Below are 23,042 nucleotides of genomic sequence, written 5' to 3' on the forward strand. Positions count from 1 at the left end.
CAGAGGCAGATTCATAGAATCATTGACGATTAGGGTTGGAAGAGACCTCAGGAGGTCATCTAGTCCAACCCCCTGCTCAAAGCAGGACCAATCCCCAACTAAATCATCCCAGCCAGGGCTTTGTCAAGCCTGACCTTAAAAACCAATAAGGAAGGAGATTCCACCATCTCCCTAGGTAACCCATTCCAGTGCTTCACCACCCTCTTAGTGAAAAAGCTTTTCCTAATATCCAACCTAAACCTCCCCCACTGCAACTTGAGACCATTACTCCTGTTCTGTCATATTAGCCTCCCAGGCGATCCTGCCCATCAGTTCCCTAAGGAAGTCAAAATCTGATTTTTCTAAAGTCCAGGGTCTGTATTTTGCTACTCTCCTTTCTTCCTTTTGTGAGGATCTTGAACTCGACCATCTCATGGTCACTGCTGCACAGACTGGGGGCAATTGCTGGGGGCAGTTTTAATTCGGGCTGATTGTGGAGTCAGGCAGGTTTAATTAGAATGAACCTGTACATGAGAAGATAAGACCTGGCTATTTTGTAGCAGGATTTTATTCTCATGACTACGCCACTAAGCATAGAACCATTAGGCTTCTGTGAACTCTGCAGATGACTTATATGCCCCCCTTTGGAAAAGGGAGGTGTATTGGATTGGGGTTTGTTGGGCAGGCAAGAAAATTAATATGATTTTGTTGGTGACAGTGCCTCAGTCCTATGATTGGTGGGAGGGAAGGCATATTACTGAGGAAGTTGGTCATAAAGAAGTTGTTTTTTGGGTTTTAATTATTTTGTGGGGAGAAGTTATTGGCAGAGAGTGTTTTGCAGAAGGGAGAGGTACTGCCCTTTTAAAGAAGGGGCTGGTTTATTTAAAACAGGGAGAATTTGTGTCATCAGAGCTCTAGATCATAATTGTGAGGAACTTGCTTCCAAGCAAATATGGAGTTCTAACAATTCTTATGCAAGGTTGAGAGGGATATCTTGCATCTGAGCTGAAGGTCAGGATTTAGCTTTCTACTTTGTACAGTTTGTCTCTGGTTTCTTTGAATATTATGTATTTCAGTCTGTACATTCCTACAGGATGGATAATATAGGTCATCTGACCACATATTGACCTCTGGTATTTAGATTATTCTGGATTCTCACCTTTTCCTCTCTCACCTGTCCTCTTTCAGCACTGGTTGATTTTTTTGTTGTTTGTTTGTTTGTTTTTAAAATGGCTTTGTTAGGTACAAGAGAATTGCTCTAGATTGTGCCTGGGGACTAGCCCCATGCATAGCAGCGTCAGTGTTGAGTGAGTGCAAAGGTGGCTTAAAGTTATCTTTGCACCTCCAACCTTCCTGAGCTGCACCTGAAAAATGCATGGCACGGTTCACAATCTGGGCAATTTTCCTTTGAATTAATAAGGAGAATCATTAAACTAGAGTGTCAAGTATCAGAGGGGTAGCCGTGTTAGTCTGGTTCTGTAGAAGCAGCAAAGAATCCTGTGGCACCTTATAGACTAACAGAAGTTTTGCAGCATGAGCTTTCGTGGGTGAATACCCACTTCTTCGGATGCAAGCAGTAAACTAGAGTGGGCTTTTTTTGTATTGCAAAGGAGCTGTAAACAAACCTGGACAGCACTGCACAAATGCCTCAACCCCCACCTCTAGTATGTTTTTGATTGACACCGGTGTTATATGACTGAGAGTGATTTTAAGTGACCTCTTCAGACATAAGGTCACAGTAAAAGATTTAATTTGTTTGAAAAGTTAAAACATGAAGTCACTGATTGGAACAGTTGGTGAGAGACAGTCAGATTGGCAACATGAATTGCTAGAGTTGTGAATGTGTTGTGTTGTGCTGTAGCTTTGAGTTTTAAGCTTAATTTGGCTTTTTTCATCCGATATTCCTTTCAGGATCTTATACCTACTTATTGGCTAATAAATGAGACTAGTATACAGTGTCTCATGTCTGTGTCAAGTCACTTCTTTTCTAACTTACTTCTGGAGTTGAACCATTCCTGACCATTGAAACTGGGATGGCATTTTTAATGGGGATGGGTGGCAGATAGAGAACAAAAGAGAGCATTACGTAAAGAAAAACATTATTTTATAATGTATGCTTTTGTTTGTTTTATATACAAAACAGAATATATGTATATATTTGCACACATTTTAGATCAACTTAGTTTTCTTGTTTTTTATCATGCATTTACTTCTGTAATTCAAATAACATTCTAAGTTGTGTGTCATGCTGGGTTTCCACCAGTTTTCAATGTGTGGCACTCTTCCCCGTGTCCGCCATGCTAATGAATGTATAAGGAGTAATAATATCTCACCAGAGCTCAACTTGACTTTGTTTTTGTGACTTTATTGAAACAGTTTTATTCTGTTCTCTTAATATTAGGCACCTTTATTATATGACAAGAATGGTTACTATTGTCTAATGTCTTAGTAATACCTACCATGAAGTTACTGCAAATTCAAGAAAATAAAAAACACTTTTAAACTTAATGATTTCAAGCCATTTTTTCTTTTTTGTTTTAATGTTTTTAAGAAATTATGTTGGAAGCTATGAAAAGGCAATATTTTATTTTACGGATTACATATAAACATAATTGGACAGCCTTTCAAAAGCCAATGTGCAAAATGTTTGTGTTTTTGCGTGTGCCCAATATAGGTATTGAAATGCCTAATTTGTTCCCATGCGTCTTGCATCTGGGATTTGTATGCCTGTTTTAGAGTGCATACTTTTGGATACCTGACCCACATTTTTAGGTGGGACTAACTGGAGCAGTAAGGGTTGAAATCTGCATGTAAGCTCCACAACACAGAACTTCAGAAAGGGATCCTCGGTAATCCTACCTATCTCTTGCTTTTTTCCTTCCATAACTTTTGAAGTTCACTACTGACAAACTATATAAAGCCTAAATGAAAAATTATAGATTTCTATTAGAGGTATAGCAAGTAATTATGTTTTTTATGACAAATCATGTAAGGAATTATTATAATTAGTGTAGTATGTTTTCACAGGTCAGTCCAGCAGCTTCTGCACGATTTGGTCACTATTATGATGGATCTAAAATGGTGTCTCCAGAACTACTTCAATCTACAAAGTGGCACCGTTTTTTCCTTCCTGAAGAAAAGTCTTTGCACCCTGAAATAAAAACTTGGTAAGTTCTTAACCCATGTGTTACTTATATTTTTAGTTATTTGCATGCAAGTTAAGGGAAAGATTTTTAGAAGTGCCTAGCCAGTTGGTTATTACCTGTATCACTGGCTTCCAGTGCCACTTGTACTCCTAAAATCCTTTAATTGCTTTTGAAAATCTCCCCCTAAATGTTTGCAATCAAGGAGTAATATAAAGTAATACTGAGAATGAAAGGTCAAAAATAGTTTAAATTGCAAAAAGAAATCTAAATCTGTTTTCCAAGTTGGAAATTTATAATAATGTGGGTTAAGCATAAATAAAATGAGAGAGACCAGAAACGCAATGAATAGTCGTAGCTGGGGACCGGCATACCTCTTCTACTGTATCTTTCTGGCAGTGTCTCAAGATACTTCTCTAATGTTAAATACAATAACTCCTCACTTAACGTCGTCCTGGTTAACGTTGTTTCATTGTTCTGTTGCTGATCAATTAGGGAACATGCTGGTTTAAAGTTGTGCAATGCTCCCTTCTAATGTCGTTTGACAGCCGCCTGCTTTGTCCACTGCTTGCAGAAAGAGCAGCCCGTTGCAGCTAGCTGGTGGGGGTTTGGAACCAGGGTGGACCGGCAGCCCCCTATCAGCTCCCCCTATCAGCTCCCTTCTCCCCTAAGTTCCCTGTGCAGCAGCTGCCCAACAGGCTAGTAATTGCAGCTGTCCCTTCCCACACTGCCATGTGCTGCTCCTGCCCTCTGCCTTGGAGCTGCTCCCTGAGACTCCTGCTTGCTGTGCAGGGGGGAGGGGAGGAAGAGGGGGGCTAATGTCAGGATGTCCCACTCCCCCCTGCTCCTGCACCCCACTTACCCCATCTTCCAAAGAGCAGGGGGGACACAAGACAGGGCTCAGGACAGAGGAAGCTTGCTGGCAGCAGCAGCTGCAATCTCAGCAAGCTGATCTAATTAACAAGGCAGTGTACTTAAAGGGGAAATGCGCATTTCTCTCACACACACAGTGTGTGTCTCTGTCTGCGATGCTCTCTCCCCTCCCTCCATTCCTGCTGCCTTTTAGAATGTGAGAGTTAACCCTTGAGGGCTCAGCCAATTGCTAGTTCATCATTTAGCAGTAAGGCATTCCCTGGGAAATATCCCACCCTCTGACTCCTCCACCTCAGCTAAGCTTCACAATCATCATCACTGTGTGCCAGTACTGAATTGTTTTGTTTAAAACTTATATTTGTGTGTGTGTGTGTGTATAATATATAAAATAGTCTTTTGTCTGGTGAAAAAAAATTCCCTGGAACCGAATTGCCTCATTTACATTAATTCTTATGGGGAAATTGGATTCACTTAACATCGTTTCGCTTAAAGTCACATTTTTCAGGAACACAGCTACAACGTTAAGTGAGGAGTTACTGTATAGATTAAGTAGTCCATCTCCTTATTCAACCTGGACCTTTTGGTGGTCTTATTTCTGTGTTTTATAAACTTCTAGGTATAGAGCCAAGTCCTGAGAAGTATTTTAATGTTATTTTTTTTAGAATTAAAATACAGTATGGCACAATTAAAAAATCTGATTCATAAAAGAATACATTGTTTCACTGAGTGCTTTTTCGGAAATGTAAACAATCTAAAGAGTACTCTGTTTGCTGATACCAGTGTCAGCATTACATGATCAAAATCAGATTCTAGCTAGACTTGTAAATAAAGCAGTTTGTACACTTTTAGGAGATGGGACAAATTGTAAGGGCACTATTTCTATAATAAACATTTAACATAATTAACACACAATGTATAATACACCTTTTGAATGGCAGGGGCCACAGAATTTGGTCACACAAGGATTTTATTTGGCCAGTTGCCAAAGTGGGGCTACATTGCCACCCAGCAGATGTCCCACTCTTCTTGTGCCATTCTACAATGTGTCACTAACTGGGATGGGTTTCAGGCCATCTGTGGGTATGAAATATATGTGTATTTTTATTTCTAATCAAAGTAAGCATTATGTAGGGACTCCATTCATAAAAGAAACTCTTATCAAGGGATGTACTATTTGTGCAAGAAAAGGTGCAAATACACATACCAGCCAACTGTGGCTTTGAACCTGCAGCTAACTGAACTGGCCCTATTGGCCTCTTTGAACTAGAGCACTTAATAGCAGCATTGGGAGACCTAAATATAATCATATGTTGCTGGTATTTCTTTGAAGCAACCTATTAGAAAAGGGTGTTAAAATGCAATACATTAAAAGAATACTAAGGTCTTCTGCAATGTTATGAAAATAAATTTTAAACACTTAGATCAAGATTTTTAAGAATGATTAATAGGGCTGTAAAGTGATTAAAAATATTAATTGTGATTAAGTGCATGATTAAAAAAATTAATCTTGCGATTAATCATGCTGTTAATAATAGAATACCATTTATTTAAATATTTTGGATGTTTTCTACATTTTCAAATATATTTATTTCAATTACAACACAGAATACTCACTTTATATTATTATTTTTATTTCAAATATTTGCACTCTAAAAAATGAAAGAAATAGTATTTTTCAATTCACCTAACACAAGTACTGTAGTGCAATCTCTTTAGCATACAAGTTCAACTTACAAATGTGGAATTATGTACAAAAAAATAACTGCATTCGAAAATAAAACAATGTAAAACTTTAGAGCCTACAAGTCCACTCAGTCCTACTTCAGCCAATCGCTCAGACAAAATAAGTTTGGTTACAATTTGCAGGAGATAATGCTGCCCGCTTCGTGTTTACAATGTCACCTGAAAGTAAGAACAGGCGTTTGCACGGCACTGTTGTAGCCGGCGTCACAAGATATTTATGGGCCAGATGCTCTAAAGGTTCATGTGTCTCTTCATGCGTCAATTGCCATTCCAGAGGACATGCGTCCATGCTGATGATGGGTTCTGCTCGATAATGATCCAAAGCAGAACGGACCGACGCATGTTCATTTTCATCATCTGAGTCGGATGCCACCAGCAGAAGGTTGATTTTCTATTTTGGTGGTTTGGGTTCTCTAGTTTCCGCATCAGAATGTTGCTCTTTTAAGACTTCTGAAGCATGCTCCAGACCTCGCCCCTCTCAGATTTTGGACGGTACTTCAGATTCTTAAACCTTGGGTCCAGTGCTGTAGCTATTTTTAGAAATCTCACATTAGTACCTTCTTTGCGTTTTGTCAAATCTGCTGTGAAAGTGTCCTTAAAACAAACATGTGGTGGGTCATCATCCGAGCCTGCTATAACATGAAATATATGGCAGAATGCAGGTAAAACTGAGCAGGGGACAAACAATTCTCCCTCAAAGAGTTCAGTCACATTATTTTTTTAAAAAGCAACATCTACATGGAAGCATGTCCTCTAGAATGATGGCTGAAGCATGAAGAGGCATACGAATATTTAGCATATCTGGCATGTAAATACCTTGTAACTCTGGCTCACATTATAAATAAGAAACAGGCAGCCTATCTCGTAAACGTAAACAAACTTGTTTGTCTTAATGATTGGCTGAACAAGAAGTAGGACCAAGTGGACTTCTAGTCTCTAAAGTTTTACATTGTTTTGTTTTTGAGTGCAGTTATGTAACAAAAAAAAATCTACATTTGTAAGTTACATTTGCACAGTAAAGAGATTGTACTACAGTACTTGTATGAGTTAAATTGAAAAATACTATTTCTTTTGTTTATAATTTTTTACAGAGCAAATATTTATAATAAAAATCATAATATAAAATGAGTGTTGTATTCTTTGTATTCTGTGTAGAAATCAGTGTATTTGAAAATGTAGAAAAACATCCACAAATATTTAATACATTTCAATTAGTATTCTATTGCTTAACAGTGCGATAAATCACAATTAATTTTTTAAATTGTGATTAATTTTTTTGAGTTAATTGTGTGAGTTAACAGCGATTAATCGACATCTCTAATGATTAGTGATTGAATGTCTTGAATTTTGTAAGCCCAATTGGGACACATTAAGAGGGCCTGATTTTCAGGGGGTGGGTGCTCAACACTTTCTTGGTTAGGTACCCAAAATCACTTTTAACTTTTGAAAATATAGGCCTCAGTATTTCAAAGTGACTAGTCATTCACAGAGTGAATAAGAATTTTATGACTGTGGAGACACATTCCATTTACTTCAATCCCAATATTTTAAAGGAGTCTACAAGTAATATTGAATCCAAGAATCTGCCTATCTTTAGGGGTTGAAGATATAGATTCAGTAACATTATGTACACAAGAGATTTCTCAAAACTAATACAATTAATAGCATAGAGAAAAGGGAAGATGTTGTAGAATTGATTTAGTTGGTAACTATTAATATTTTACCTAAATGTTTACATATAAAATGTATGCACATAATTTAAATTTGGAATATGACTTGTCTTATGGCAATTCATAAAAATGGCATTAATTTCACAAAAATTGGACTTTAAAAAAATAGAAGTGTTAAACTCTAATGTGGTATGATTCATACACAAATATTTTACAGGTGATTAAGTCTTTAAAGTAAGAAACTTTTCTGTACTCTAAGATACACATCTTGTAAATACAGCTAATGCCCAAACATTTCAGATTATGCAAGTGACTGCATCAAAACTAAAGGTGGGGCAAAATTTGTGTGGGCTTACCCAAAGAAGGACAGCTCTGCTTTGTGGTTGTGGGGACGGGGGGAGAAAGGAAGAAGGTCAGAAACTGCTGTAAAAGGTGCTCTGTGGTCAACTTTGCAGCAATGACCCCCTCGCCCCCAGGAATGTGCATAAAGGTACGAAACTTGGGTGGCACAAGTCTCTATGTGAAAGCAGTGAGGAAACTAGCACCCACCCTCCCTCCCCTAGTAGCCAGCAAATGGAGGCGAATGGCAGGCTGGGTTAGGACCTGCTGTGGGCATTATGCTAGTCGCCCCATTTAAAGTGGGTCTGGGAAGGAATTTTTCTGACATCACCAGAATTGGCTTCGGTGGAGTGTGGTTTTTTCGCCTTCCTCACAGCGGGTGTGAGGATGGACCTTTTCTGGTGAATATAAAAGGTGGTAGGCCATATGTTGCAACTTATTTTGTAATATTAGGTGGATGTTCAGTGCAGGTACTCCATAGGGAGGGCAGCCAGTGACCAGATAAATAGCCTGGTAAAGGACTTAAAAGAGGGTACTGAATAAAGAAACAGAATGGGGGAAGGGCTTTGGGGACTCCCATAACTGGTACAGCAGGGAGCCAACTCCACCACCCATTCTCATAGTCCTCCTTAAGCTTCTTGTGAGGCTGGTGGATGGCAAGGTCCAAGTCATGGGTCAGCTGGGGGACCTGGATGGAAACAAAGGGGGTCTGGTGGAAGCCCTGGAGAATTGATTTGAATAAGCATGGATTTGCCTGCAATGTACACTTTATCTGCTGGGTAGTCCCAGACATCTATATAATAAAGTTGCGGACTGATTAAAACCCATAACAAGTCTCCTGTCCTTCTTGCGGTATACCCAAAGTGTATCGGTGCAGACTATCTAACCCCAAATGCACATTCAACAATATAAGATCATTTTCTGTGTATTCTGCATGTGGGATAAGTTAGTATATGTAAAGAAACCAACAAACAAATTTAAAAGGTCCTGAAATATCCTTTCATTTAACCATAAAATCCACAATATGTGCATATTGAACTGTGAAATATCTAGGGATAAATCCTGGCCCCATTGAAGTCAGTGGGAATTTTGCCTTTGACTTCAACAGGGGCCAAAATTTCACCCACAGTGTACACTAGGGACCCAGCAAAGTGCTGAGCAACCTCAACTTCCATTGTGATCAGGCCCTATAGGATGCCACACACAGAGCTCATGCCTCCCTTTACACATTCTACACCTCCCTTGGAAGGTGCCCCACATACTTTGAGAACTGCTGGTCTAAAACAATTGGTATATACGTTCTGCTGTATCCTTGTGATGTATTACTAGGTACTGCTTTAAAACAAAAAGAAATGAAGTAACAGTTTTTGTTATGGATGAAGTAACTGCATTTATTAGTTTTTTCCAGGCATATTCACTTCCTGGTTGTTTCTTTTCTCCTTCCTCCCACCCTCCACTACATCTGCGGTTAATGTTACTCAAGAGAAGAATATATAGCTAACCTTTAATTTGCAAGAATTCATCCTGAATGCTTCAGAGCAGAATATGAGTTTGTAAGAAAACTGTGGTGTATAAATTATGTCCTGTGACTAGAACTAAAGTGGTCTTATTGCCATTATGCCTTGCTTCCCAATTGCTATGCCATAAAAAACAGTGCATTATCTATTAATGGGCAGGACCATAAATGTGCAAAAATTTGTAGAATTGTATGTGTTAAATAGAAACCAAGTTTTGTGAGTGAGGTTACAAATCATTTCAAAATATTTGTAATTCTATACACTCCCATTAACAAAATTATTTTATTCAGTATGCTCATGAGTGGCTGGACTGTTTCTATAATTATAGCTTATGCCTATTATTTGAGAATTATAATGTTCTCCTCCTCCCTACACAGCTCAGATGTGGGGAGGGTTTGTCTGGGTCATCAGGGGAAAGAAAACCTTTTGCCCCTTTAAAAATTACACACACATCCTTTCCACCCTCCCTGTTGGCACTCAGGCTCCTTGTGGCTTATCAGTGGGACACAAGGTTGCAACATAAGCCTATTGGCTCTTGTGTGCCCAAGGGGAAGGCTTATAAGCTCTTCTCCCTGCCCACGGGTGCCATTCTGCACCATAAGAAAAGCTTCTTCCCTCTTCACCTTTGGGATTAGAGTAGAACTGGGTTTTGAAATCTTGCTGTGGGCATCATTCTAGTTGTCTTTTGGGGCTTGGAAAGTCAGTGGTCTGGGCTATGTGGGGTTTTTTGTATTCTTCTCAGCAGCCTAGGGAACTATGGGTAGGTTAGATTGTAAAAGTCATATTTTTACAACTTTACAGGTGCCCAATGTAGGTACTCATTCAATAAGGGTTAAATTCCCTGATAAATCAGAATTGTAAGAAGGTTAGCAGAGGTTGTCCTAAAGAAGGTGGAAATGGGACTTCTAATATTTGCTACAGCAAGAAGACATCTTCTTCTTCCACACTTTCCATAACCCCCATGCCATGGGGATGTGTTGGGGTCCCAGCGATGATACTGGGACCAGGTTAATTGTTTGGGGGGCTGACAGCAGCCATCCAGCAAGTGAAACAAAGTAATGGGGAAAGCTGATGGCAGCCCTCCACCAGTTGGCATGGATTTTAAAAGAAGAATGACCTGCTTTGGATGAGTTATTTCTGGGTAATTTCCAGATGTGTTAATAACTAAAGTTGTAGCCTTGTTAAATTGCATTCTTGGGATTTTATCGTTCTTCCTGTGGTGTCCAGGGCAAAGAAACATGAAAATGTTTCTGAGCGAGGTCATTCCTTACTCAGTCACTAAAAAGGAAGTGTCATCCTAGGCACTTAACTGTTCACCACAGACCTGTCTGTCAGCTATGTTCACGTATGTTCTCTGAACATGTCATCAGTCTGCAGCTTTTCAAGAAGCCCTACTATACTTATTTCAACAATATGTGTGTGTAGAGTTATAAGATGTGGATTGCTGTTGGGAAGTGTCAGAGTACGTAATAAAACTCCATTTTTAGTGGTTTAATAAAAAGGAATGAAAACTAAATGGTTGGTGAACCTGTTATCTATATTGTTAGTTCAAGTAACACACTTCTTTTGTACCTTCTGTCCAAGTTGCCCAGATAAAGCTACTAACATATTGTTTTACTTTGAAAAGATATAAAATATATTTTGGTAATTCAGGCAAAGAGAAAATTTAAGCTGCAGCATTGCATTTTATTGTATTTGCTGTCTTCAGAATGTATGTGCTCAGAAAATAGGTAGATAGACGTAATTTTATGTAGAGCCCAATTTTCCAGATAAATTTGCCTAAAACAGCTTAAACTGTCTTTCCTAATGGGGTCTACTTACAGATAATAAGCCTATTTTTCATACTTTTGATAACTTAACCTTTGTTAAATGCTTAGAAATTATCAATAGGAAGTCAGAGACTCTGTTGTAACCAGGATACCATCTTGCCAGCTCCTGTTTTATCAGTTACTAGATGGCTAAACAAAAAACGATAAGAACGAATTGTTTGAACCCATTATCAGAATTAAACAGTGTTTAGTAACAACACTAAACTAAAAAAAAATTTCAAAATAAAAAATATCATATTCGTGGCTTTAAAATATTATGAGAAACATTGCCAGAATGATGATGTATTTTATTATGGAGTTACAGTATTTAATCAACATTTTCCAAGTCCATATTATAGAAGGCTAGTTCAAGATCAGACAAACTATATTTTAGACACAAGCAAAAGAAATCCTATTCGCATTCAATAATAAGTTAATTTGTAGAATATTTAGCATTGTTTCTTGACTTCTTATTATGCCGTGAAGCTTTTTTTTTTCATAGCAGTAAATGAGGAGTTAACTTTTTTTTTTTTTTTTTTAATTTCCTTAATGTAGCATTGCACTACTTGTGAGCACAGGAAGTGGTTACATGCAGGATTGACAATGGAAAGAAGCTACACTCATTTTCCATAAGTTTTACTGAAAGCTCCCAAATCCATTGTGTTCACTCGCACACTGAAAATATCAGAGCATGGTGGCAAAGGCAACAGGTCACCTTTTGTTGAATAGATAGTGGTGTCTTGAATAGATAGGGTGTCTTCCAGGCAATGATTACAGCTGATGCTAGGGAATGGTTGACTGCAGTTTACCCACAAAATTTGACTTTTTGTAGTTGTTCTATTCTGGTTTGGCCTGCAAATTCTGTACAATATGGTAGGTGGTCTTTAGACATTCCTCATGTAGACTGTGTACTGCTAAAGTTATTTGCAGTTGTGCATTTCATATGCAATATTAAATTAAAGTATCTATTGAAACATAGAGTAACTCGATTTAACTGATAATGGTTGAATGATGTGGGGCTACCAAAGGGGTTAAAGAAAAAACAATAACCAAAAACTGAAGTCTAATTTTGACCCAGGAGTAAAACTCCTGCAATCTAGGTATATATGAGAATATTTTAAAGGTCTGTTAAATTTTTAAAAATGTAATGACAGAAGACGCTAAGATGTTATTAATCTACTGTAATGACTGTTTTGATTTCATCATTATATAGTAAAAACTCCATGCAGATAAATTCAGAACTGTATATTTGCTAAAAGCTATTTTTAAATTAAAGCACCTTTTAGTTTCTGAGGTGAGCAATATGTAGCTTTAAGTATTTGAAGTGTATGTTTTAAAGCCAGTTAGTTTAATGCTGACTGCTAATTTGAAACAGTATTGTGTTTGTTTGTTTAAGAAACTAAGCATATGTTTGTCTGAAATCTGATTTTTACGTGCTCCGCACCTGCACACACACAGAGTTTATTCTCCCTCCTCAAATGTGGGTGTACGCAACTTAAAGTCAAATTTAGTTAAATTTCTATTCAGGTATGTATACTGTGAAATACATTCAGAATTAAAATATTGTTAACCTTTGATAAACCACAGAAGTAGCTCAATATTGTGAAACCGAACAAATGTTAAAATTAATACAGAACATGATAATATATTTTCTAATGTCCTTAAGTGACTTTGCAGCCCAAGTGTCATTGAAAGTCAGTGGGATTTAAGTTCTTAAAGCTGTAATCCTATAAAGATTTAGGCACATGCTTAACTTCATGTACAATGAGTATTCCATTGACTTCATTGGGACTATTCAGAGTGCATAAAGTTAGTCCCCAATTCTGCAAAGACTTACGCTTGTGCTCACTTTAAAAATGGGAGTTAGGCTCCTAAATTATTTAGTCACTTGTGAAAGTTTTCTCCTATATCCTCCAAGTAACTTTTAAACAAATTAATCCTCACAACCCCTCTGTGAGGTAAGTGGAAAAGAATTGTTATCCTTAAGGATATATGATAAAACTATATTATACTGTACTGTTATGTATTTTAAGCTTTGTTATGGTATAAAAATAACAAAAGGAAAATAAAACACACTGCACTGAATTTACTTCTTAATCTGTTTAAATGGAAAGGGGCTGATGGTAATTTTTTATTGTTACTGCGGTATGTATGAAAATTAAAATGGTAGAAGATGAGCTCAGATGAACAGGATATTGATCAGGTGTACTTAAAATAGCAGTTCATTAGGTATGTGTTAATTATATGAGATTACTTCTGAAATGCTATGGTGGTTTCATATTTTAAATTGCTTATTAAATCATTAATTTTATAGCCGGTAAATGAGCCTTACACTGTCATCGTAATCTCTGCAGATTTTACCTTTCTTACCATGTCGTCAGGGCACTTAAAGCAATAACAACTAGCTTTCTAGAAATACTGTATTAACACCTAGTTTGTTCAAAGAGGATTTATTGCTTCTGCTCTGTTTTTGTTTCTATCATGTGTCTACCACTTTCAGGCTTAAAACTGCATGTGTTTAATTTTTGTTTACTTTTTTGTATGGCTAATATAGATTCATAAAAAAGTATCAGAATGTTTATTAAATTAAATTATCTTCTCACTGACAGTAATATGACCTGTGGTTATACCAGGCTGCTTCAATCTATCCAGAGGATCATATACCAGGAAGGATTTGATGGATCCTATCCCCAGGTACTGAGCACCTTCAGTGTCTTCTATAATCATGTAACTAATGTTGTTTTCAAAATTCTCTCTAGGGTTACACATGAAAGGTCTTGGAATAATTAACAGCGAACAAGCTGTTTCTAAGCATTGCTGAAGTAAACAAGTAAAGTAAATAGAGAGCCTGGTTCATATGTTAATGTGTATTCGGAGTTTTACTTAGTTCTCAACGGATGTGGGTAGACTGTGCAAATTAACTGTAAACCAACATTTTTTTAAAAAGGCTTATTCTATGCTAGTAGCTATTAAAATAGGTTGCTAAATAAAATGAAACTAGGCAAAGTGTATTTTCCCCTGTAGATTTTTCAGATGGCTGTTTTAACAATGTGGAGTTCAAGATTAATTCACAAAACTATTGAGAGCTGGCAGTGTATTCCATGCTGTGAGGTTTGGGGTTTGTTGGTAAATTAAAAGACATGTATCTTTCAATAACAAGAATTGAAACACAAAGAGCTATTATAATGCCATTTTAACTTAGATTAACCATTTATAGCTCTCAGAACAGCTTACCTTCAGGCATATCTGTAAATACTCATAAATCACAGAATGAATCATCCAGAATAAAGACAACAATTTCAGAGGAAAACTTTTTCTAGTTTAACCAATACTCAGCTGACACCTTTCTTTGTCTTATTCTATCATTCTTTGGAGTTCACCTAAATAAAACAATCAGTCATGTGTGGTGATGCTTAATGGATAGATAATTATATTATCTTCATTGCTGCTATAAAATAGAAACTTTATTAAGGTAGAAATTACCTATTATTGGTTCTGGAGAATGTCAAAAAATATAATGTGCTATATACTACTAGGCAGTTGAATTAAAACTATCTATGTGGAAGACAGCCTTGGATTTTGTTTGGCTGCTTTTCTGTCTAGGAATATTTTTTAGGAATATTAACTATATGGAATACTTGTGTGTTCATTTAGCTTATTTTTGCAGTTTTCAGTCTCTGCAGAGATTCATGGGCAAGCATGTTTTCCCTTTGGTGGCAGTGCCCGTCTGGAGAAGTAAATTGGTCCCTGACAGGCACCTCTTCCCCACTTGCTGTGGTAACCATGACAACAGGCATGTCATAACAGTTCCCACAGTATAGTATGCAGAGCTGCTTTTCCAACAAGATGACAGGTCCTCTGGAAGCAAGAAATCTTACAGAATGCAAAAAGCAACAGAACCAAAGTGACATGAACACCCTGGGAACCTTCAGTCGGCAAATAATGTGCTACTGGAAAAGACTCCAGTAACTGTGTTTGTTTTTCTTAGGCGTTGGTTTTAGCTTAAATATAGAACCTATGTATATTCCTGAGAAACATTTATATTTTAAAACAAAATGATGAAGTCCATAATTTTTGGATAGTTTTTTTGCAAAAAAAATGAGGAATAAAATATCAACTAACATTGTTCAAAGGAATACTCATAATGTGCACTATTTTAAAATATTTTGTTAATATTAATAAAATCAAAACCAAAAAACTCCATGCAGATAAATTTAGAACTGTATATTTGATAAAAGCTATTTTTAAATTAAAGCACCTTTTAGTTTCTGAGGTGAGCAATATGTAGCTTTAAGTGTTCAAAATGTATTCTTTTTAAGCCAGTTAGTTTAATTTAGAAAGCCATTAGATCATGCCTAGATACTAATTTCTGCTTCAGGGAAGATATAGAGAGCTTGAAAATGAAAATGATTTGCTGGAGCTGAAATGTTACTTTTCTAAAATAATCTTTTCCCTATTCACGACCTTTCTTCACACAGCATATTTTGCATGTTTAGGGAGCCCTGTATAATACAACACTAATAAAAGTACATTCAAAATTGAAATTAATTGAGGGACAGATCATGCTCTGGGTCTGTGACCTATAGATTTCCCATTCTATGGGTAATTCAGCTGTTTCCATGGTATTGCACTCCTTTCCCTTAACCGAGTCCTGAGAAGGGCTTTCTCTATGGCCAAATAGAAAGAGGGTGGACCTGGGACAGGCTGTATCTCCCCTACTTCCCCTCTTCCAAAAAACTGAAAACAACCCTCTGTGAAATTGTATTAACTTCTGAGTGGTGCCCCCCTCCACCTGGAAGAATCCTCTCTCATTGATAAAAAGAACAGGACTACTTGTGGCACCTGAGAGACTAACAAATTTATTTGAGCATAAGCTTTCGTGGGCTACAGCCCACTTCATCGGATGCATGCAGGGGAAAATACAGTAGGAAGATGTATATACACACACAGAGAACATGAAACAATATGTGTTACTATACACACTCTAACGAGAGTGATCAGTTAAGGTGAGCTATTACCAGCAGGAGAGAGAAAAACTTTTTGTAGTGGTAATCAAAATGGTCCATTTGCAGCAGTTGACAAGAAGTTGTGAGGAACAGTGTGTGTGTGGGGGGAGGGAATAAACATGGGGAAATAGTTTTACTTTGTGTAATGACCCATCCACTCCCAGTCTTTATTTAAGCCTAATTTAATGGTGTCCATTTTGCAAATTAATTCCAATTCAGCAGTCTCTCATTGGAGTCTGTTTTTGAAGGTTTTTTTGTTGTAATATTGCGACTTTTAGGTCTGTAATTGAGTGACCAGGGAGACTGAAGTGTTCTCTGACTGGTTTTTGAATGTTATAATTCTTGACATCTGATTTGTGCTACTCTGAAACCTCTCATTGATAGTAGCTCACGTGAAGCTGGAGGAGAGCCCACAAGGACATGTAGGCACAGGGCTGCTGCATAGAGAGCTCTGATTTTGTGTGGACTCCGCCTTGAGATTTACAGGGATTGGTGGCCAAACCCCTGCTTCTTCCATACAGTCAAGAGACAAACCTCATGGAGTTTCTAGATGTCTTTGCAAGTTGTTCCATGGTAGGGTCTGGCCCTTAAGGCAAAGCTAACTACTGCTTAAAGGGATGGTCCATCTGTGTAGCGCATATGTGGGCATGCATGCACACCATGTGCCTGAATCTGGAAATTTTTAGCAGCAGTGTCCATTGGTCTGTACATGCATAGTTGAACTCCTCATGCTCTGAACCAAGGGCATCAATGGCAACACAAACCAACATCTCTCCAATTCTTTCTTACGACTGTATGTCTTGAGTCAGAATCCATGTCCATTTCAGTCTCCTGCGTCTGTAAATCTGTGAATACAATTTGTAAATGCTTTAATAGCTTAATATTTTAGTGTTTTACTTTTTTTTTATATAGTTACCATAGTTAATTTTAGGCACTCTCCAGTCTGGGGGAAGCTTCTCCCTCCAAAAAGGGATTATCCCAAGAGTTCCTGGGTTCAGAAACTGCTCTCCTGTCCTGGTTCCTTCTCTGTCAGTGACAACCACTACCACTCTCTCTATGCCTTGGGAAAATTCCTATTGCCATCAAGTGTAGCTTATGCCGTTCCTTCCATCCCCAAACTCATGAGGGACGAAAATTCCATCTGCGGAAGCAGCTAATGGAGCAGGCTATGAGACCCCCATTCAGTATCAGGTTGAGGAGACTCCCCTGTACATGAGCCTTAGGGTACGTCTACACTACGGGATTATTCCGAATTTACATAAACCGGTTTAGCAAAACAGATTGTATAAAATCGAGTGCGCGCGGCCACACTAAACACATTAAATCGGTGGTGTGCGTCCACGGTCCAAGGCTAGCGTCGATTTCTGGAGCATTGCACTGTGGGTAGCTATTCCGTAGCTATCCTATAGTTCCCGCAGCCTCCCCCGCCCCTTGGAATTTCCGGGTTGAGATCCCAGTGCCTGATGGGGCAAAAATCATTGTTGCGGGTGGTTCTGGGTAAATGTTGTCAGTCACTCCTTCCTCTGGGAAAGCAACGGCAGACAAGCATTTCGCGCCTTTTTTCCCTGGATTGCCCTGGCAGATGCCATAGCATGGCAATCATGGAGCCTGTTTTGCCTTTTGTGACTGTCACCGTATGTGTACTAGATGCCACTGACAGAGGCGATTCAGCAGTGCTACACAGCAGCATGCATTTGCATGACAGCAGAGATGGTTATCAGCCATACTGTACCATCTACCATGCCATAAATTAGCAATAAGATGATCATGGTTACCAGTCCTTTTGCACTGCACCACCTGCTGCTGTCATAAGTGCCCCTGGCTGAGATCAGCCGGGGGCGCAAAAGCCAGACTTGGGAATGACTCCCTGAGTCAATCCCTCCTTTTTGGTATCTAAAAATAGAATCAGTCCTGCCTAGAATATGGGGCAAGTGTACTAGAGAACCAGGGTATCATAGAACCAGAGAGCACAGCTGATCTGTGTCAGATCCCGCAGAAATTATGAGATGTATGCTATTCACAGGGGGTCCTCCTGCAACAACCCCACCTGTTGATTCCGTTCTCCCCCAGCCTTCCTGGGCTACCATAGCAGTATCCCCCCACTTGTGTGATGAAGTAATAAAGAATGCAGGAATAAGACACAGTGACTTGTTAGTGAGAAATGAGTGGAAGGCAGCCTCTAGCTGCTATAATACTCCAGACAGGACATTAAGCAGTGTGGGGGAGAGGAGCCCAGCATCCCGCTGCTAGTCCAGGGACAATTGAATCTTTTCTTTACACATGAAGGGCGGGGGCTGATGGAGCTCAGCCCCCTGTTGCTATGATGAAGACGGTTACCAGCCATACTGCAATATCTACCAGAAAAAATTTAGGAATTTTTTACACAGGCGCCCATGGTCGACCTCACTGGATGCTAGTCGGCATGGTTACCAGTCCTTTTGCACTGCCCCATGTGCCAAAAGGCTGATGATGACGATGGATATCAGCCATATTGCACCATCAGCCACCCATGGCGGGAGGGGAGTGAGGATGTTGGTGTTGACTGCTGCAGCATCGCGTCTATCTGCAGCATTCAGTAAAGATAGGGTGACATGTAAAAGAGTCAAGAGAGGATTGTTTTCCCTTTCACTTCTGGGGGTGGGGGTGGGGGGCGTAAATTGCCGAGCTATGCCCTGAACCACCGCGGACACTGTGTTTGACCCTAGAAGCATTTGGAGCTCAGCCAGGAATGCAAATGCTTTTCGGAGACTGCAGGAACTGTGGGATTGCTTGAGTCCTCCAGTCCCCACTCCCTCCCTCCATGAGCGTCCATTTGATTCTTTGGCTTTCCGTTACGCTTGTCACGCAGCAGTGCGCTGAGTCCCTGCTATGGCGTCTGTGTGGAGAATTTTTAAAAATAATTTTGAATTTCGTCTTCTGTAACGGAGCGCTGATAGAACACATTTGCCTGCCATTACAGCGATCACATCCGCATGGTCCATGCTGGAGCTCTTTTTTTATTTTGATTTTTAACTGCATCGCCACCCATGCTGATCGGAGCTCCACGCTGGGCAAACAGGAAATATTCAAAAGTTTGCGGGGCTTTTCCTGTCTACCTGGCCACTGCATCCGAGTTCAGATTGCTGTCCAGAGCGGTCAGTGGTGCACTGTGGGATACCACCCGGAGGCCAATACCGTCGATCTGCGGCCACACTAACCCTAATCCGATATGGTAATTCCGATACTAGCGCTACTCCTCTCGTTAGGGAGAAGTACAGAAATTGATTTAAAGAGCCCTTTATATCGATATAAAAGGCCTCTTAGTGTGGATGGGTGTGGCGTTAAATCGGTTTTACGCTCCTTAAACCGGTTTAAACGCGTAGTGTAGACCAGGCCTTAGATAGTGAGCAGCACCCCTCCAAGCATGAGCTCCAGAGTAGAGACAAAAATTCTTAGGCCTAAGAAACCCTTTGATAAGAGTAGAGGATATGAACATAGGCATAAGGACAGATCTCCATCCATATCTTCCTCTAAAGGAGAGGATCGCTCCCTGTCTCAGTCAAAGTTGGGTGAGCCACTGCACACAGGTGCTAAAGAATTAGGTCCTCATAAACATGTCAGAGAGTGAAAGGCACAAAAGAAGGAGGATCTGGTTGTTCCAGATCCACCTTGCAAACGTAAGGAGCTGTACCCCATGGTTACGCCTGGCAGTCGAATGTTGGGATCCCATCCAATGGTTCTGCCGTTCTCCATGTGGGATCCCTCAAACACTAGACCTTTGGGTGACTCAGATCCCCCATTGCCACCTCAGAAGCCCCCCAAACACCAGGGGGACCAAAACATTCACCTTTCCCAAAGATATCTTCGCTTTGTCCTACCAACCATCTCCCCTGCTACCATCTCCAGCTCTTCTTCAAGACATCCCTACACCCAGGGGGACCACCTTGAAGGGAAGAATATTACTCCCTGCTATGTCTACATCTAACATTCTTCCACTTGTTCTATTAGCACTGCTGGTAGAACAGGAGCGTGTCATCTCATCAAATGAATCTGATGCTCCTGAAGAGGCTTCCGTCCAAGGGAAACAAATCCTGTTGGAGATGAAGCATACCATACACTTACCAGTATTTTTGCCGAAAGTGTATGTCTCTGATGAGAAGGCTTCATTCCCTGGGCATCCAATGGGCACTAGCCTTTTATCGCTAAAACAAAAGCAATTAGAAAAACACATAGACTTTTTTATTGTCATAGACGAGAGATCAAGAGATGAAGCTCCATCTGCCCAGAAATTCTCTCAGTGGATCTCAGCTGCATCATCCTTTGCTACCAGCTAGCTCATATTCCCTCTCCAGAGGGAAGTACCTCTAGTACCTTTACTAGAAATATGTGGGGCAGCTACCTGAAGCTCATGACATACCTTCACAAGATGTTACACTTTGTTCCAGTCTTCTAGAGAGACAGCCGTGGAAACAGCAGTCTTGCAGGTGGCCATAACGTCTGCATGCTGGCACCCACCTCTTGTTTGTTTGACTACTGCTTACTAATGTGGAATACACCTAGGGATCATCACTCAGAGAAGAAATTACTTCAAGATGTGGTCCATATCTGCATTCCACTATTGGCCTTCCATCCCCTCTGCTATGAGTCATCTCTAGATTCACAGTCAAAATAGGAATTGGAGAGGCATTGGTCTGCACTGCCCTTTATGCTCTCTGTTCAGTTTATGAGGAGTTCCACTGTGCATGTGTGACCAACGAACACTGTTTACTAATAATATCCAGACACAGGCTCATGGTGCACATGCATACCCATTTGTGGAATACAGATATGGACCTCACATCTCAAAGAACCTCCAGTTAAAGGTAACTAACCTCCATTTTCACTCCGGTTTGTAAAATGTGATGGATGTAGTCTTAAACTGCTCTTATTTAGTTTAATGTTTAACTGTGAATAAAACACAATTCTATAAATTAAATATATGTCACATGCAACCTGCAGACATTTTGGTCTGCCTTGACATCAGTATGTTGATGACCTCTCATTTTCTTTAAACCAAGGTTCTGTGGTCCCAGTGTCTCAACTAGAATCTGGCTAGAAGTGAATGGAATGTGACTCAGCCCAGATGAGAAACAAGTCCAACAGCTGTAGGAGTAGGAAGAGGCTACTATTACAGGTTTAGCAGACTTTTGCCAAAATGGTCCAGAGCCTTTGGGCCCTGATGCTCTGTTAGCATTAGTGACTCACAGAGCATTTCACCATCTCTTGGTGGCCAGGAGACTGTAACAGTTCCTCTCTAGTGTGGACCTGACAACAGTTGATATCTGTTACTTCTCGGCTCCACTCGTGCAATTAACTCTACTTGGGGCTATCCTGAAGTTAACCCAGAACCATCACTCATCTCTTAAGTGGTTCAGGCCAGTCTGAGCAGTTTGCAATCACATGCCCCCTCTTAAAGCCCTAAATAATCTAGAATCTCATAATATAATATAATATCCTTTTCACCATAAGCTGGGACATGATTAACGTTGGCTGGTAATGGCTTACTGTTGGGAATTAAGTTTGAACAATCTGTAAGTTAAAAATACTTTTAAGTCATTGGGAGTTGTGCCCACTTCACTGTTTTAATTTGGTCCGTCATGTTTGGTGACAGGACTTTCTCAGTTGAATTCTTTGGAATTATCTTTCCTTGGCACCCATTGGAGCCCAAATCTAGTGAATTTCAGGGCAATGATGCTGGTCAAGGATTTATTTTGCTTAGCTTTTGACTGACTGCTTTTGTTTTTTTCTTGTTTTGTGGTTAATTTTCTATATCTATAGTGTCTAGCTGCCAAAGCAATGATACTGTAGAAATGAGTAAAGTTGATTCATTTAATCTAAAATAATTTCTTTCACTATACAACTTCTAATATTGTGGAATATATTTAAATTTGTCAATTCTACTCTCCAGCACAAGTGTGTTGGTGCAGAACTTTAGTCTACTGCTTGCCTCATAATACAAGAATTGAATGAATAATTAGTCTTGTAATATCAACCATCCTCATAGAAATTATGAAACACAGAAAATATACTTTGTCCTCAATGAAACAAATAAGGGTACTTTTAGCATTTTTTATACTGATATATCATTATCTTGGAGTATAAATTTATCATACCCATCCTACAAAGAGGAATTAAGTGTTGTCCTATAAGGACTTGTTTGTCCTTACCTTAAAGCAATTAAGGGGCTTTCTGATTCAGTTTTGTAAATGTGTTTACAAGCTGCTCTTTTTTATTTTCATTGACCAGAAAAGGCAATTTTTTTGTTAATTGCAAAAGTTCAGAGCAAGTCGAGAGACCTCCCATTTCTATTCATGACTTACCTGTGTATTATTTACTTTGTTGATATGAGATACTTTGAACACCATTTATTTTTGCTGCTAACTGTTCAGAAAAACAGGACAAAGCTGCTTTCGTAACCTATCCATAGTTTGTGAATAGCTTAAACATTACAGAAAATGGGGTTTTCTAGAAATTTTTGTACACTATCATGCTCTCTGATTAGATTCTCAAGGCTTACCTTCCCCACCCTGGCCAAAATTATGTAATATTCCAACACTTAGATCAATATCAGGTTTTGCTATATTATCCTGTGCTAGGATGTGGGTACTATAAACAGGTAATTTTATATATTACTACAGACCAGAGAAAAGAATGTGGAGCAATAATGCACCAGTACTTGAATATATTGCTTTCAGAGAGAACAAAAGAGATTCTAGCAGGTCAGTTCACTTCCTTATCCAGGAAAGTTGAATAAACTGAGTTTGATGCAGCAGTGTGTGTGTTTTATAGATGAGTCCTTAAAAGCCAAGGTCCTGTCAACTCTGCATGAACAGAGTTTTTGTAAGAATAACTGTTCGCTCTAATGTCCTGGTCAAAATTTCCCCTCTGTGTCTCAAACACTGCTGTGCAATGTGCTAGTTTTGTGTCTGGTTTCCACTCAGTAGGA

At 39.2% G+C, this 23,042-nt stretch overlaps 1 protein-coding gene across 5 annotated transcripts in view; it reads left to right on the forward strand.

The window, feature by feature from the left end:
* The window catches only part of ELP4 (elongator acetyltransferase complex subunit 4), a 269,273-nt gene that overhangs the window by 74,310 nt on the left and 171,921 nt on the right, over positions 1–23,042 (forward strand). For all 5 annotated transcript variants that reach the window (XM_039535841.1, XM_039535839.1, XM_039535844.1 and 2 more), the window contains exons 5-6: positions 3,007–3,146; positions 13,682–13,766. In XM_039535841.1, coding sequence (XP_039391775.1) covers positions 3,007–3,146; positions 13,682–13,766 — 225 coding nt within the window. The remainder of the gene's footprint in view (positions 1–3,006; positions 3,147–13,681; positions 13,767–23,042) is intronic.

The sequence above is a fragment of the Mauremys reevesii genome, linkage group 4 (genome assembly GCF_016161935.1).
Source record: "Mauremys reevesii isolate NIE-2019 linkage group 4, ASM1616193v1, whole genome shotgun sequence".
Classification (NCBI taxonomy): Eukaryota; Metazoa; Chordata; order Testudines; family Geoemydidae; genus Mauremys; species Mauremys reevesii.